This window comes from Micromesistius poutassou (assembly GCF_964030765.1).
Source record: "Micromesistius poutassou genome assembly, chromosome: 22".
NCBI lineage: Eukaryota > Metazoa > Chordata > Actinopteri > Gadiformes > Gadidae > Micromesistius > Micromesistius poutassou.
The window spans coordinates 7,642,001-7,656,304 of record NC_140292.1 but is presented as its reverse complement, the minus strand read 5'-3'; the positions used below and the strand labels follow the sequence as shown (position 1 = coordinate 7,656,304).

Genomic DNA, 14,304 nt, shown 5'->3' with positions numbered 1-14,304 from the left:
CTGTACTTTGGTCATCTTGTTTACCCATGCTTCTTATTTACCAATGCTCCTTTCCACAACGTGAAGTATGACTTTTACTCAAATAAAGTTACTGCATGCAGTTTTGGATAAAACAATAACTTGATGCTTTATGCAGTCTAGGTTTACCGCTGTAATGCACATTCAATTCCCCCTAATGGGTGAAAGTGATGTCAGTATAAACCGTGTGGCTGATGAATGTTGTGTGTACGATTGGCTACTTTGGATTATTTACTGTTCCCTGACAACTGGTTACTAAACCAGAGGGCTATTACATCAACCAAGCTAAACGCAAAGCCAGGCTAATTTCGCTAAGCCTCGCTACTTTCAGTTCTGTTCCGTTAACCTGACTTAAGGGACTCTCCGCTAAGTAACCATGGGAATTTATCTGACCAAACTAACCTGGTCTGTGGTAGTCTAACTGCCAGGCTTACTTTAGGTGTACTTTTTTTTTAGGCTTTACTTTGGGAGAAGTCCATCTGTTAGAAACAAGAGTACCATCAGGTTCTGCCAAGCCTAGTCCTCAAGATTGTCAAGTAAAATACCACAATTGGTCAAATTTACATATATGAAGTACAAACAGCCTATATTTTCACCAAGTGTCTTAAGATTAAATGAATTGCCTGTTATCGTGGATATTTTCTCAACACATTTTTATACAAATCTATGTATTCTATCACAATCGGGACCCATCAGTTGGTAGAGTGGTCTGGCTGGCCCGAGTTTGCGTCCTGAGTATGTCATCGAATTCTTGGCATTTCTTGGCATTCATTTTTGTAATTCCCTTTATGTCAGAGAAAGTAGGCCTAACAATTTACTTTTTATATAATAAATATGTCTTACAATTTCCCCAGGACCATAAAAAAATGCACCACATTTGTTTTCATTAAATGCATTTTTATTTAGTCATCTTCCCGGAGCTGTGGGAATAAAATAAAATAAATTAAATACATTCCAAACACATGAACCTGTGCAGTGTTTACATTTGTACTTACTTCCTTTTCCCGTTTTTTTATTTCAAGCTGAACTTTGCGCATTTTCAGTCGCTTATATTCGATATCGAGCAGGAGGTGCCTTATGTAAATGGCCTTGACATCCTGAGAGACAAATAGGTCAGAATAGCCTGTACTAATGTACTGTTGTACCAATGTGATAGTTACTCACTTCATCTCGTCCTGCTGCTCGTCTCAGGGATGTTCTACAGAAGGTTGTTGTTGTTGACATTTGAGAACCTAAAAATGCCAAGAAGCCCAAAGACGATCCATTTTCCCACTTACATCTAGCATGTCGGTGATATCAGACAGGGTCTCCTCATCTGGTTCATCCAATATGAACATTTCTTCAACCTGCAAGAACAACCATTAGTAAAACTGAAGGGAAAAAATGTGCATGTTCAGAAACAAACTAAATCCTCACTTCTCCTTGGCCAAGTACATCCGCCTGTGGAGGATCCACCAATTCTATGGTGTCATCAGAAACTACAAGAAAATCCTACAATTAAAATAAAGCCAACTGAATGACAGTTGGTAGGCGAAGCATGCGGTCAGCAATAGCCTACCTTGTATAAATGGTTCCCTTAATTCCTGTGGGACACACTGAGACAAGGTTTCTCCTTCAATCCCTCCACCAGAGGTTGTCCCCGGTTGAGGGCCAAAGCCAGGTCCTCGGCTGGAGTGAGGCCCTTTGGTGGAGCCCCCCCCCTCCACCCATCTCAAGGGTGTCCCTTTTCTTCTTTGTTGCTATAATAGCACACTCACAATTATGATTCGACCCATGATTATGATTATGACCTTGCCTGGAAATCCAGACCCACATCTAGAAAGCTGTAGGGTCTGGCAACGAGTAATGAAAATGGCCCAACTCGAGGGGCGGCACCAAGCATGCATTTGAAAATATCACTGCACGCAATTGGATAACACTACGACCAATCAGATGTATCCAGACCAGCGGAGCTAACCAATAGATAAGACTCTTGCCGTATCCGGTCGATAAAACAGTACAGTTTTTGGCCCGCCTATCAGATACACCGATGTGATCGGTTAATGTTCTGTGCCAGGGCAATCGGGGAGGGACTATATTGTTCATTCCCAGAGTGACTCGCTGAGCAAATTCAAATTGTGCTCTCGCGAGAACTCTGGATTTCCAGGGTATATGACCCATGATTCGACAACATTCAAGGTTCTGGGCTGGTTATATATCTCTTGTCGTGAGCATGCGTAATACACGATATTGGCCTGGTTTGAATTAACCTTAGCAAGGCGCGGCTGAATTGTGTTGATGGAATGGCTTTAGCCTCAAATGGAAGTTGGCGCTAGTTATAACTGGGCTTAATCAACTAAGCGCCAGCCTCGTTAGCGACTTTGATGGAATACCCCTCTGGAGAAGAATAAAAGATGCAACATAAAAAGCTGTTAATGTATAGCAATATTAAGTAGACAGTTAAATACTCAAGAAAGAATACTTCTCGCTGTAATTAACAATTTGAAGTTCATAGGGACCTTGCTCAATTCGGATCGGCATTCATTTGATGTAAATTCATTTGGTTCATTCATTTGGTTCCTTTTAATATTACATTAGTAAATATAATATTAAACAATTCTCTTCTCTGACAACATATAAAGTCGGGATGTTTATTTTTTAATTCAGGAGTTTGGCAAGGCAAGGCCTGACACATTTTTTATTTATCATTGTATGTATATGACTATATGAGATGTCATTTTAGTGGTAAATTAAATGTATATCAAATAGAAGCAAGATAGATGCGTAAAGGTGTGCAGCTCTTTCGTCTCGGAATTGATTTTACGCAGGCGCAATGGGCAGCGCAAGAGCAACCTTCACGAACACACAGTCGTGACGTGTCACGTTTCCCCGTGTCCGGAAGTGTGGCCTGACCAGCAAAATGTTGTTCTTTCAGATTTTTGTGGTGTCTCTGATTATGTTCAGCTAAAAGGAATGGTCGAATTACACAATATTTGTGTCCGTGTTTGAACGAGGTCAATGCTGCCATTGGCCTTCAGTTCCGAGTGTAGAGAGGACTTACTGGGTAAAATACTTGAGTTATATTCCAATGGTCAGCTAGCTCACAGCTAACAGTCAGCAGCTAGATGCTGTCAAGATTAGTTGTAATACACTAGATTCGTTCTAATACACTCGATTAGTCGAACCTTTCCCTTTAAAATGATGCAAATCGGTAGAGCGACCAGAGATCAGTCAGCGGGCTCTAGAAATGTCCCTTAAGACGTCCCTGCATCGGATCTCTGGGACAGACGGACACAGTTTGTAGGATAGTCTGCTCTGGTTAAAGTTCATTCCTCCCAGCTGTTCCGCTCCCAGACGAGTGAAGATGGATGAAAAGTACAGTAGCAATGTTCTCTCTAGTGGGAAACTCGGAATGGTTGAAGTGCCCAATGCCAGGTATGTTTACAACCCAGCTCAAACCTCTAACTTATTACGTCGCACAATGTACTCATGAATGTGAAATGTTGACATGTCTTCCATGGTATTTTTTCTACATTATAATATGCAGAGCCACGCCTATTGTCATTTATGCTCAATCTGATCGTAGACACTATGGTAGTGATTCCCAACCGGTATGATTGTTGCCCTGTCAAAGTAATGTCAGACTACATTATGTTTGACTCACAGTCCACAGGTTTTCTGAGCATTCGGTCATGCATATGCTTGGCTTTGCCCTGTGTCTCTCCTCAGGTTAACAAGGTACATCATCTTACTGCTCATCTCCAAAGTCCTTAAAGCTGTCGGGATCTTTGAGTCGTATGACATTCTCAAAGTCGTTCATATTGTCCAGTTTATCTTCATACTGAAATTAGGGTGAGTAAGGCCACGTGTAGACGATTTTTATTTGGTTGTTGTAAGTCTTTTACCCAAATATTTGACCTTGCATGTAAATTCCTACATTTGAATTCTTGCATTTATGTTTTTCCTTTCATTCAGGAGTGCTGTGGTTTTGCTTTTCTTTCAAAAGCCTTTCTCTTCTGGCAAAGCCATTTCAAAAAGACAGGTCTGTTGAATTTATTATCCAATATCAACATAACATCATTACTAATAGACATTGAAGAATCATGAGGAATTGTTACATTGGTCGCCTAGTTACTGACTATATGACACTCCCTTTTGAATTATTTTCCATCTGCTATGGACAACATAGGCTTTGCTTATTAATTTCTAAATCTCAGGATTTGAGTGACCAGTAGTTATCTTCTCCTCTTTGTCTTCTCTCAGTGGATAAAGCTACTCAAACATTCCGTCATAGGATGCATCATCTCCTTACTGGGTTTCTTCGGACTCACGCTCTGTGGCCCGCTGAGGTAACGTGTCTGCAACCCTCACTAACCGACCTGTACTGCTCTGGCTCACAAGTAGGATCTGCTAGGGATCAGCAAATAGAAGCTTCTTCTGCGGTGGCACAGAATACTTCCAATGTTTATCCCCAGAAATGTTTCAGTACAAGTCCTTAGAGATGTCCTGTTGGTTTGGTCTAATGAACCCATTCTCATGAATCATTTAACCATCATGCTCTTCCTATAAGAACTTGAGATGAAGGAAGTAAAGAAACCTGTGCTCTAACGTTGTGTACCCGCCTCACCCTAGCCTGGTGGCTTGTTTTAATGTCCAGTGGGTTGTTCAGTAAGATCACACTGATTGTAGCAAATGTGTAGAATAGGCTACACTAACAAGCCTAGTATATAAGCTTTTATAATTTCTATACTATGCATATAAAGTATATACTATTATACCAGTATATACCAGAATTCAATTTAGTTGCTTGACTGTGTGATGATGTCATGTTTACGGTGTCAAATAACACAACCGGAAATTATAATCTGAACAAAGGGAGTGCATTTGGTGAAGCTATAGAACTTCATCTTCTTGTTATTTTCTCCATTGTAATATTGTAAAATAATGCAACTCTTAGCAGATGGTGCCTTGCTAGACATTATAATGTCTACATAGTTATCACCTTACATGTGGTACAGTTAGGATGAGGCCTATGATATTCAGTTGTCATGGTGATGTCTGCCTTCCCACTTCCCAAGTGACCACTAGGTGAGCCTCTGTGTTCTTCCTCCTCCAGGACCTTGCTGCTGTTTGAGCACAGCGACGTGGTGGTCCTCGCCCTGCTGGCAGTGCTCTTCACCACCTCCGGGGGAGGACCCTCCAAGGTAACCCCCCCCCCCCTTGTATCGCGCCGCGATCTGAGGGCATTGTTTTAAGGAAGGTTCACGCCACCTGGCATGTATGTGTTTATATGGATGGATGGTAATCCTGTTTCGATCATTAGTTTTATGTTTTGAGTTAACTTGTCTTTAGTATGTATGTCTTATAGTTATGTTAGAAAAATAGGAAATCAGTCCGACACAAGGATATATATATATGATATATACGGTGTTGGTATTTGTGAACCAAGGCACATAAAAACTATGGCAAATGTTAACAAGAATGTTTTTATTGTGTACGTTAGCGGGCTTTCCTGATGCAAAATAATGTAATCGTCATGTTGCTATGACACAAGACACCATTAGATAGGATGAGATGTGTCCTAGCGGTTGGACAAGTATGAAGACCGCGAGGTACGAGGTTCCCAGACAGCCAGGCCATGCAGGGATGGCTTGTACGGGATTGTACGGAACATCAAGCCGTTCCTTATATAAAGGGATTCTCTCTGTTTCGCCCCGTACCAGACCAGAGGTGCTGCGCTCTTCATCATAGCTGTGGTCTGCCTCCTCCTCTTCGACAACGATGACCTCATGGCCAAGATGGCGGAGCACCGTATCCTCACGCTTGTCGGATTGTTCACGCCGTTGTTTTCTGTGAAAGCAACAGATCCAAACTATTGGTTCATTGCATAGTGTGCCATTCAGTGTTGTTATGGTGCCTTGACCGTCTCTCACCAGCCGAGGGACACCACGACAGCGCTCTCACCCATTTCCTCTACACTGCCATCGCGTTCCTTGGCGTGGCCGATCACAAGGTAAGCCTGGCGAGAAGCCTTCAAAGTAAAGGCGTGGCCCTCACTCTGTGGTGAGGGCCAAGTGCCTCAGAGAAGGCGCTCAATGTCACTTGGAGAACGGCACCTGAGTTGGCACTGGCAGCAGAGCAAAATGTTCACAAACTGGTTGGCGGAGACGGGCAAATACATAGGATTTTACAAAGGGTTTTTTCTATATCATCGTCTTATTTTTTTTGCTGTGACAGTACGGCATAGATTATAATGTTGCAAATTGTATACATAAAAAAAAAGGTTTCCTATGTATAAGATTTGCAACATGTGATGTGACCCAAAGATTTTGGGTTGACAAAAGAACAGGTTGACTTTTTACACTATTCTAACCCTATATATAAAGATAATTATAAAAAAATACATTTATGTTATTATTTATTATGATTGAACGCTTCCCCTAGATACCCAAACTATACCCTTGAACATGATTGTGAGTAACTCTACTCAAAAGCAACAGAAAGTAGGGCAGAGAGAAATGCACAAGGTTATTTGTCGTGCAACCGCGCGATAAGCGCGATCCATTTTCTTTCTAGATCGAGATTTTCCATCGTAACTTTTCTCTCCTCCTTCCTCCTGGTGGTGCCTCCCTTCAGGGCGGCGTGGTGCTGCTGGTGGTCTCCCTGTGTCTGAAGGTGGGCTTCCACGCCGCCTCCAGGAAGCTCTCGGTGGAGGTGGGGGGCGCGAAGCGTCTCTACGCCCTGGACAACCTGGTCTCCAGCGCCGTGCTGCTGCCCTGGGTCATCGTGCTGTCCGCCACCACCGAGGTAGGCTCAGCGCTGCTTCTGGTCACCTGCACTTCCACATTCCCCCCCCCCCCCCACGCGATCTGTCAATACGTGGCGTTCGTATGCACCCCCCACCGAGAGGTCTGGGCAGCGGGGGGCTGCGGTGTCTGAGAGAGGGTTAAGCTCCTCAGACTTATAGTATACCGCCAATTTGTGTGGAGCTATTTCCGGGCAGCCCTTGGTTTTGAGGTTTGCGTCCGAGAGGGGGACAGAGGGCAGAACATCTCTCATTAAAACACTTGTACACAACGACAGTGCTATCAAAGTATCACAAAGTTGCCTGGGGTCGTAACACGCCCCCTCCTTCCTAGGACTCCCAGTCGAAAAACACATTATTTTAAATCTCAACCTGTTGTGCTAGTCCCTGGCTACATCAAGATATATTTATTATTATTATTAACATGACGGTCCCCGGGGTCCTTTGCAGAGCAAGGTGGAGTCGTGGTCGGCCCTGCTCCTGCCCCTGGCCCTGATCGTGTTCTCCGTCATGATCCTGGAGTTCTACGTGGAGGCGGTGTGCGCCGCCAAGATGGAGGCGCCGCGCTGCGCCCGCTACAGCACCGCCGCCCTCTTCCTCAGCGCCCTGCTCCTCGCCCACTTCTGGAGCCACCCCTTCACGGACCAGCTGCTCTCCGTCCGCACCCCCCTGCACGGCCGCGGCGGCACGGAGCACGTGCTCTCCGGGGGCGTGGTGGTCAGCGCCGTCATCTTCGTCTTGGGTCGGTACTCGGGGGCCGCCCCCTCGTCCCTCCTCCTCCTCCTCCTCCTCCTCCTCCTCCTCTTCCTCCTCTTCCTCTTTAATGGGGTGCACTAGGGACTTGTGACTCATTTCCCGGGCGGTGAACCGCGGTGGTTTTGTGAACCACTAGCCTAAACAAAGGAAAATGACTAGCAGTCAGCGTGGAGCACATGACAACCTAAGAGGCTTAACATTCTTTGAAAACAAAAGCTGGAACTGGAGCTACGACTCAGGCCACTGGAGGCTGCTAATGAGATGACTTTCATAGTTCAGGTTTAATCTGCATTGTTAAACCAAAGTCCTTCACTAACTGGTTTGCCGAGACTAAACATTTTCCGCATTATGCTATTGTTTAACAGTGAAAAAATAGCATAGATCCCTATTTACATTCAGGGCGTTTAGCAGACACGCTGTCGGTACAGTAAGGATGCATAGCATAGTCACAAGTGCCAAGCACCTACAATTGCTAGGTTAGACTGTTCCCTTTATACAACAGAGATAGCTAGGATAAGATGCAACACAATAAGTAGTATTATTAGGTGCCCGGACGTACCAACATACAATCAGTGCATACAAGGGGTGTTTTTAGGAGAGTAAGGTAGGTAAAGGTGTGTGGGTTTGGTAAGGGGGGAGGCTATGCAGAGTCAAGGTGAACTCTGAACAAGTGAGTCTTGAGGCTCTTGCAGAAGGCCGTTGTTTAAGATTATAGAAGACATACTAACATGTTAAAACCAAAAAAAAACAACAACACGATTTTGGGTTCAGGGGCACTTGAAGATAATCTCCCCTCCTGTGGTGGTGTTACAGCGTCCAGCATCCTGTCGGCGCCCTCCAGGAAGGGGCAGAAGGGCACCCTGGTGGGCTACTCCCCCGAGGGCACGCCGCTCTACAACTTCATGGGCGACGCCCTGCAGCACACCTCCCAGAGCCTCCCCCGCTTCATCAAGGAGTCCCTGAAGCAGATCCTGGAGGAGTACGACTCCCGGCAGATCTTCTACTTCCTCTGTCTCAACCTGGTAGGAACGCACTGGCACTGCTCCCCCCGGTGGGGACACACTGGCACTGCACTCACCTTAGTGGGCACACACTGGCACTGCTCACCTTGGTGGGGACACACTGGCACTGCATGCACCTTAGTGGAGACACACTGGCACTGCTCAAAGTGGTAGAGACACACGGAGACTGCCCACCCTGGTACAGACACAAAATTGCTTGTTTATATATGCGGCTCAATCAGGCCAAATTGTGTGTGCCTTTTTGGTTTAAACGCTTGAACATAATCAATTGGCAGGGTTTCCCAGTTCCCACAGCAGTATAGGTCTTTATCCCTCATTCATCAATCACATCCCTCCAATGGAATGTCCCGTTGTTACACCCACAATGTCCCGGCGCCACCATTAAAGGCCGTGTTGATTCAATTACTTTGCACTGACTGAGTCAGCCAGGATTTGAGGTCGCCCCTCTTCGTTTTGTAGACAAGAAGATGGAACGTAGAAACATATTTTTTTCCACTTTGTCTTGGAAGCATAATAACAAAAGCAGGCAGGCCAGACTGAAATCTGTGTTTTTCTTTCCTGTGTTTTTGCATATTTAGTGTAAAAATAAATAAACAATGCAATAAAGAAAATGTGTAGCCTTAGACAAATGTAAAAGCCCCCTCTCTCAATAGTGCGTCTACGATGTAGCCCATCTGTTTGGCTCGGATTCTGATTACCACTTAACCACTCACGGCCCTGTGTGTGTGTGTGTGTGTGTGTGTGTGTGTGTGTGTGTGTGTGTGTGTGTGTGTGTGTGTGTGTGTGTGTGTGTGTGTGTGTGTGTGTGTGTGTGTGTGTGTGTGTGTGTGTGTGTGTGTGTTCCCCGTCCTCCCAGGCGTTCACCTTCGTGGAGCTCTTCTACGGCGTGTGGACCAACAGCCTGGGCCTCATCTCGGACGGCTTCCACATGCTCTTCGACTGCTCGGCGCTGGTCCTGGGACTGTTCGCCGCCCTCATGACCCGCTGGAAGGCCACCAAGATCTACTCCTACGGGTGAGTGGGGACGGGGGGGGGGGGGGGGCCCTGGGTCAGCGGCCCCCCGGTCCTACCCCAGAGCGACCTTGACTGCACCAAAAACAATTATAGCAGCGTATAAAAATGAGAGGCACGCGACGTCACCGCCGTTTTAGAAACCAATCGCGACTGCAAGAGATTTAAAACTCGTCGAACCCACGTGTGATCCCCCCCGTCCGTGTCGTTTCGTTAACCCCGCTGCACCCCCTCTCTCCGCCTGCAGCTACGGCCGCGTGGAGATCCTGTCCGGCTTCATCAACGGGCTGTTCCTGATGGTGATCGCCTTCTTCGTGTTCGTGGAGTCGGTGTCGCGGCTCTTCGACCCTCCCAACATCAACACGGACATGCTCACGGTGAGGCCCCCCCGCTCCCCCGCGCTCGCGTCGCCCGCCGCGCAAACACAGGGAGGGAGGACAGCAGTGCACTGCGTTGTTGTTTTTTTTATCCGCAATCAGCAGCAGTTAGAACTTACAAAGTTAGAACTTACAAAGTTAGAACTGCTTTGTAAAACCTCACTGCAAATATGAACCCAAAATTGTGTATTTGTTGATTGTATATAATTTTGCATCATTATATATAATCTTTGTCTGCTCCACATTATGGCCGTGTGATTGTGTTGTGATGGTGTTGTACGCTGTCAGAGCGGCAAAGCACGCCCACTATGAGTGGAGTACACGCCCACTATGAGTGGAGTACACGCCCACTATGAGTGGAGGACACGCCCATGATGAGTGGAGTACACGCCCACTATGAGTGGAGGACACGCCCACTATGAGTGGAGGACACGCCCATGATGAGTGGAGGACACGCCCACTATGAGTGGAGGACACGCCCACTATGAGTGGAGGACACGCCCACTATGAGTGGAGGACACGCCCATGATGAGTGGAGGACACGCCCACTATGAGTGGAGGCCTGTAGCTGCTGCTCCCAGCTCCGAACGCACCATTTGTTGTACGTTTGAATCATTCGTCTTCCCTCTCTCCCCCCCCCCCCTCCCCCCCAACAGCCGGTGTCGGTGGGAGGCCTCCTCGTCAACCTGGTTGGCATCTGTGCCTTTAGCCACGCCCACTCGCACGGCGCCGCCAAGAGCTGTCCGTCAAGCGACCACGGCCACTCCCACAGCGAGCACTCCCACGGCGGGGGCCACGGCCACTCCCACGGCGGGGGCCACGGGCACGCTCACGGCGGGGGCCACGGGCACGCTCACGGCAGCCACGGGCACGCGCACGGCGGCGGGGGCGGAGGGATGAACGCCAACATGAGAGGTGATTGGGTCGACACACCGAGCCCACCCGAGGACTCGGGGGAATCGGGTCATCCTCATGGGGTGACCTTTGACCTCGTCAGCATTGCTGCGAAAGAACATCTCTGGCGCTTGATTTGGTGAAATACAATGACTTATGACCGCTGCGAAATGGCATAATATATTATATGTCATAACAGGGAAGCAAAACAGCCTCTGTTGTGCTTCCCTGTTATGACACACATAATACAATAATGATCCCGGTAGTGTCCCGGTATGCTGTCCAGCTGTGTGCCGGCCTGTAACGTGGGCCGTTGTACGAGGGGGAGGAGAGCCGATAAGCTGTTGTGAGCGGCCGTCCAAGTGGATGTCACCACACTGAGAGAATCTGCCTCGTCTGGCATCACCGGTGGGCGTGTCCACCCAGATGTGTGACGGATAGATGAGCAACGTTTGCTACAGTCCACTGGGCAGGCTGGTAGACTGATCTATCGGGGTGGACACGCCCACTTGTGATGTCAGAAGAGGGGCATTTTCAAAACGGCTTGTAACGGCTAGTCACACTCACACCTGGTGGGATAATAGGTCACCTTTTAACAATTAACAAATCAAGCTAAATAGGAATTAACAATCAAACCGGATAGCAATTAGCAATGAAGCTAGTGAACAATGAAAAATCAGTCCATGCGCGTTACGAGTAGACACCCATCGAATAAGCTCTGTCTCTCCCCCCAATCCCCTGACCCCCCCCCCTCCCCTGGGTGACGCTAACACCGTACTGCTCCCCCCCCCCCTCCAGGTGTGTTCCTCCACGTGCTGGCCGACACGCTGGGCAGCGTGGGCGTCATCATCTCAACCCTCCTCATCAACCAGTTTGGCTGGCTGATCGCCGACCCCATCTGCTCGCTCTTCATCGCCGTGCTCATCTTCCTCAGCGTCATCCCGCTCATCAAGGACGCGTGCGAGGTGCTGGTGCTGCGGGCCCCGCCCGAGCACGAGAAGGAGCTGGACCACGCGCTGGAGAAGGTCAGCGGGGTGGGACCTCCTCCCCAGGGGGCAGGGGGCAAGGGGGGGTGGGGGGGGGGGACCAGGGGTCTCTGTAGTAGCCACCGCTGCTCCTCCCAGCTCCAAAGACCTCCGTTGGTCGTCCGTTTGAATCCTTAGTCGTCCCCCGACCGATTGGGACATGATGTTAAGCTCTGCATTACAATCGCCTGCCCGTTACCACGGCGGCGGGAGATATGTTTTCACGAGCACTTTGTGGTGATTGGTCGAATTTGGGCGTATTGGATAACATGTGCGTGTGTGTTGGCAGACCTGACCTGTAACAAAAGGTCCCAGATGTCGGACCATCTCGTTAAATAAGGCAGATGGAATCACGGAATAGGGCCGTTGTTTCCCATAGACAAAAAGGGAATTTATATTGGATCCCGTTGGCAATCCTATTGTGTTATTGAAGTCCCCCGTCTGAATCCCCCCTGCACCTGTTGACCCCCGTCCCGCTGCAGGTGGAGAAGATAGACGGAGTCCTCTCCTACCGAGACGCTCACTTCTGGAGGCACTCGGCCAGCATGGTGGCAGGGACCATCCACATCCAGGTCATGGCGGAGGTGGTGGAGCAGAGGGTCATACAGCAGGTACGGACCAGTCGACGTGGAATCTTTTTTTAAAAGTACTTAACCATGCGATCCCATAATCGACCCATCGTAACGGTCTTTCCTGGCTTCACTAAAACATACCTTACCAATATCAGTTTTGTCAAAGTCAGTGACATATATATTAATTATGGCACATATGTCCTGGTTCAGTAGGAAGCATCCTAAAGGTACCTAGATTTCACTTGATGCTTGGCATGTAACTTGTCCGCTTCATCTTTTTAATTACCACACACCTACGGTATAACTGCACATTTTTCAATCAGACTTTATTTCACCGCTGTCTTATGTCATTTCACGTAGTTATTTTAAGTAATTGTTTTCAAGAAGAAACGTGTAGTCTGTCAACAGCCGGCATAGTGACTCCCCATGGTAGATAGACGTATGTCCAAACGTGACTTATTTTGGGGTAGTCACAGTCACACGGTTGGGGCCACCTCACTTCATGAGGCATCTCCACATCTCCACATCTCCACAAGCTTCCTCTATGAAGACACGTTGATCGATGGATCAGCACCTCGATCGTTCTCCTAAGCAGCTATGAGCTACATGCTGGTTGTGTGTTGCGGTCGCCCAGGTGACGAGCGTGCTGAAGGACGCAGGGGTCAACAACCTGTCGGTGCAGGTGGAGAAGGAGGCGTACTTCCAGCACATGTCGGGCCTGAGCAGCGGGTTCCACGAGGTGCTGGCCATGACGCAGCAGATGGAGAGCGTGCAGTGCCTGAAGGACGGGACTTGTATCATGTAGCCCAGGGACACGGACCAAAGTACAACTCGCTTTCTTTATCTTTTAAGAGTTATATTTCTTTTTTTTTTGCTCAATACAATGTATATGTTTGTGTTTTCTTGTAAAATAAACCGAGTATACCGATTTTAAACCGCTGTTGCTGTGATTTTTCTTTCTTTTTTCTACATTACTCTGTTAAGCTTATTTATTTATTTATTTAACGTTTATTTGACAGGGACAATGCACAATATATAATTGGGCCAGATTTTAGCCACAAGGCTAATTTACATCTGTTGGTGAACTTTGAACTTCCCGTGAACAGATCTGTTCAACTCGTGTGCTCTGCGCTTCAAAGAACAGAGCTGGATTCTTACATCGGTTAGAGCTGACCGTTGCACGAACTAACTGTGGCTCGCACATCACTACTGCCACGTTATCAAAGGCTGCATCTCGTCTGTTTGACTGGAGTCCGTCTCAGGGCAGAGGGGCAGGAACTCATGCATTGCAACTGGAGAAAGGTTCACCCTAGCGGTCTTATGAAGGAGGAACTGAAGGTTCCACGTCGACAAATAGTCAGTAGTTGGTCGACATAATAGGGTCAAATATTGAAAAGCGTCGCCTATTTCAACGTGCAATACATGCAGTGGTGCACGGTGAAATATTGAAAAGCGTTGCCTATTTCAACGTGCAGTGTGCTCATATAAATCTTTGTGTTTACAAAGTAATTCAAAGGAAAATCATGTAAATCCGAATTGGCTCAAACACTGACACGTGGGATGTAAAGGTTTGGGGAACTCCACTGAGATAAATCTTTGTCTTTTAACTTTAAACTTTGTGTGTCTGTTCAGAGGATAAACAGGATGGCATGTGTTATTGATGGCACACACTGTAGGAACGCTCAAGGGGTAACAGATGTGTGGCTTACTCCCAGCATGACCGTGGAGGACTCTGGACCAGTGGACCATGCTCACAGGAAGTTCACTTGCCGCTGTTACATCTAAATTTAAGTCTGATTTTACAGTCAGATTTTACAACTTGGAAAGAACGTCAGAGTTAGAAAA

The 14,304-nt window shown here is 47.4% G+C and overlaps 1 protein-coding gene across 1 annotated transcript; it reads left to right on the top strand.

The window, feature by feature from the left end:
- The first annotated feature begins 2,899 nt into the window (after positions 1 to 2,899).
- On the top strand, positions 2,900 to 13,385 carry slc30a5 (solute carrier family 30 member 5). Its single transcript, XM_084486130.1, has 16 exons — positions 2,900 to 3,432; positions 3,727 to 3,849; positions 3,973 to 4,039; positions 4,261 to 4,346; positions 5,114 to 5,201; positions 5,721 to 5,808; positions 5,934 to 6,010; positions 6,634 to 6,804; positions 7,253 to 7,544; positions 8,372 to 8,580; positions 9,437 to 9,594; positions 9,839 to 9,968; positions 10,625 to 10,883; positions 11,661 to 11,887; positions 12,370 to 12,498; positions 13,094 to 13,385. Exons 1-16 carry the CDS (start codon positions 3,362 to 3,364, stop codon positions 13,262 to 13,264), a joined length of 2,346 nt encoding a protein of 781 aa, XP_084342256.1. The 5' UTR covers positions 2,900 to 3,361; the 3' UTR covers positions 13,265 to 13,385.
- Positions 13,386 to 14,304: the final 919 nt, after the last annotated feature.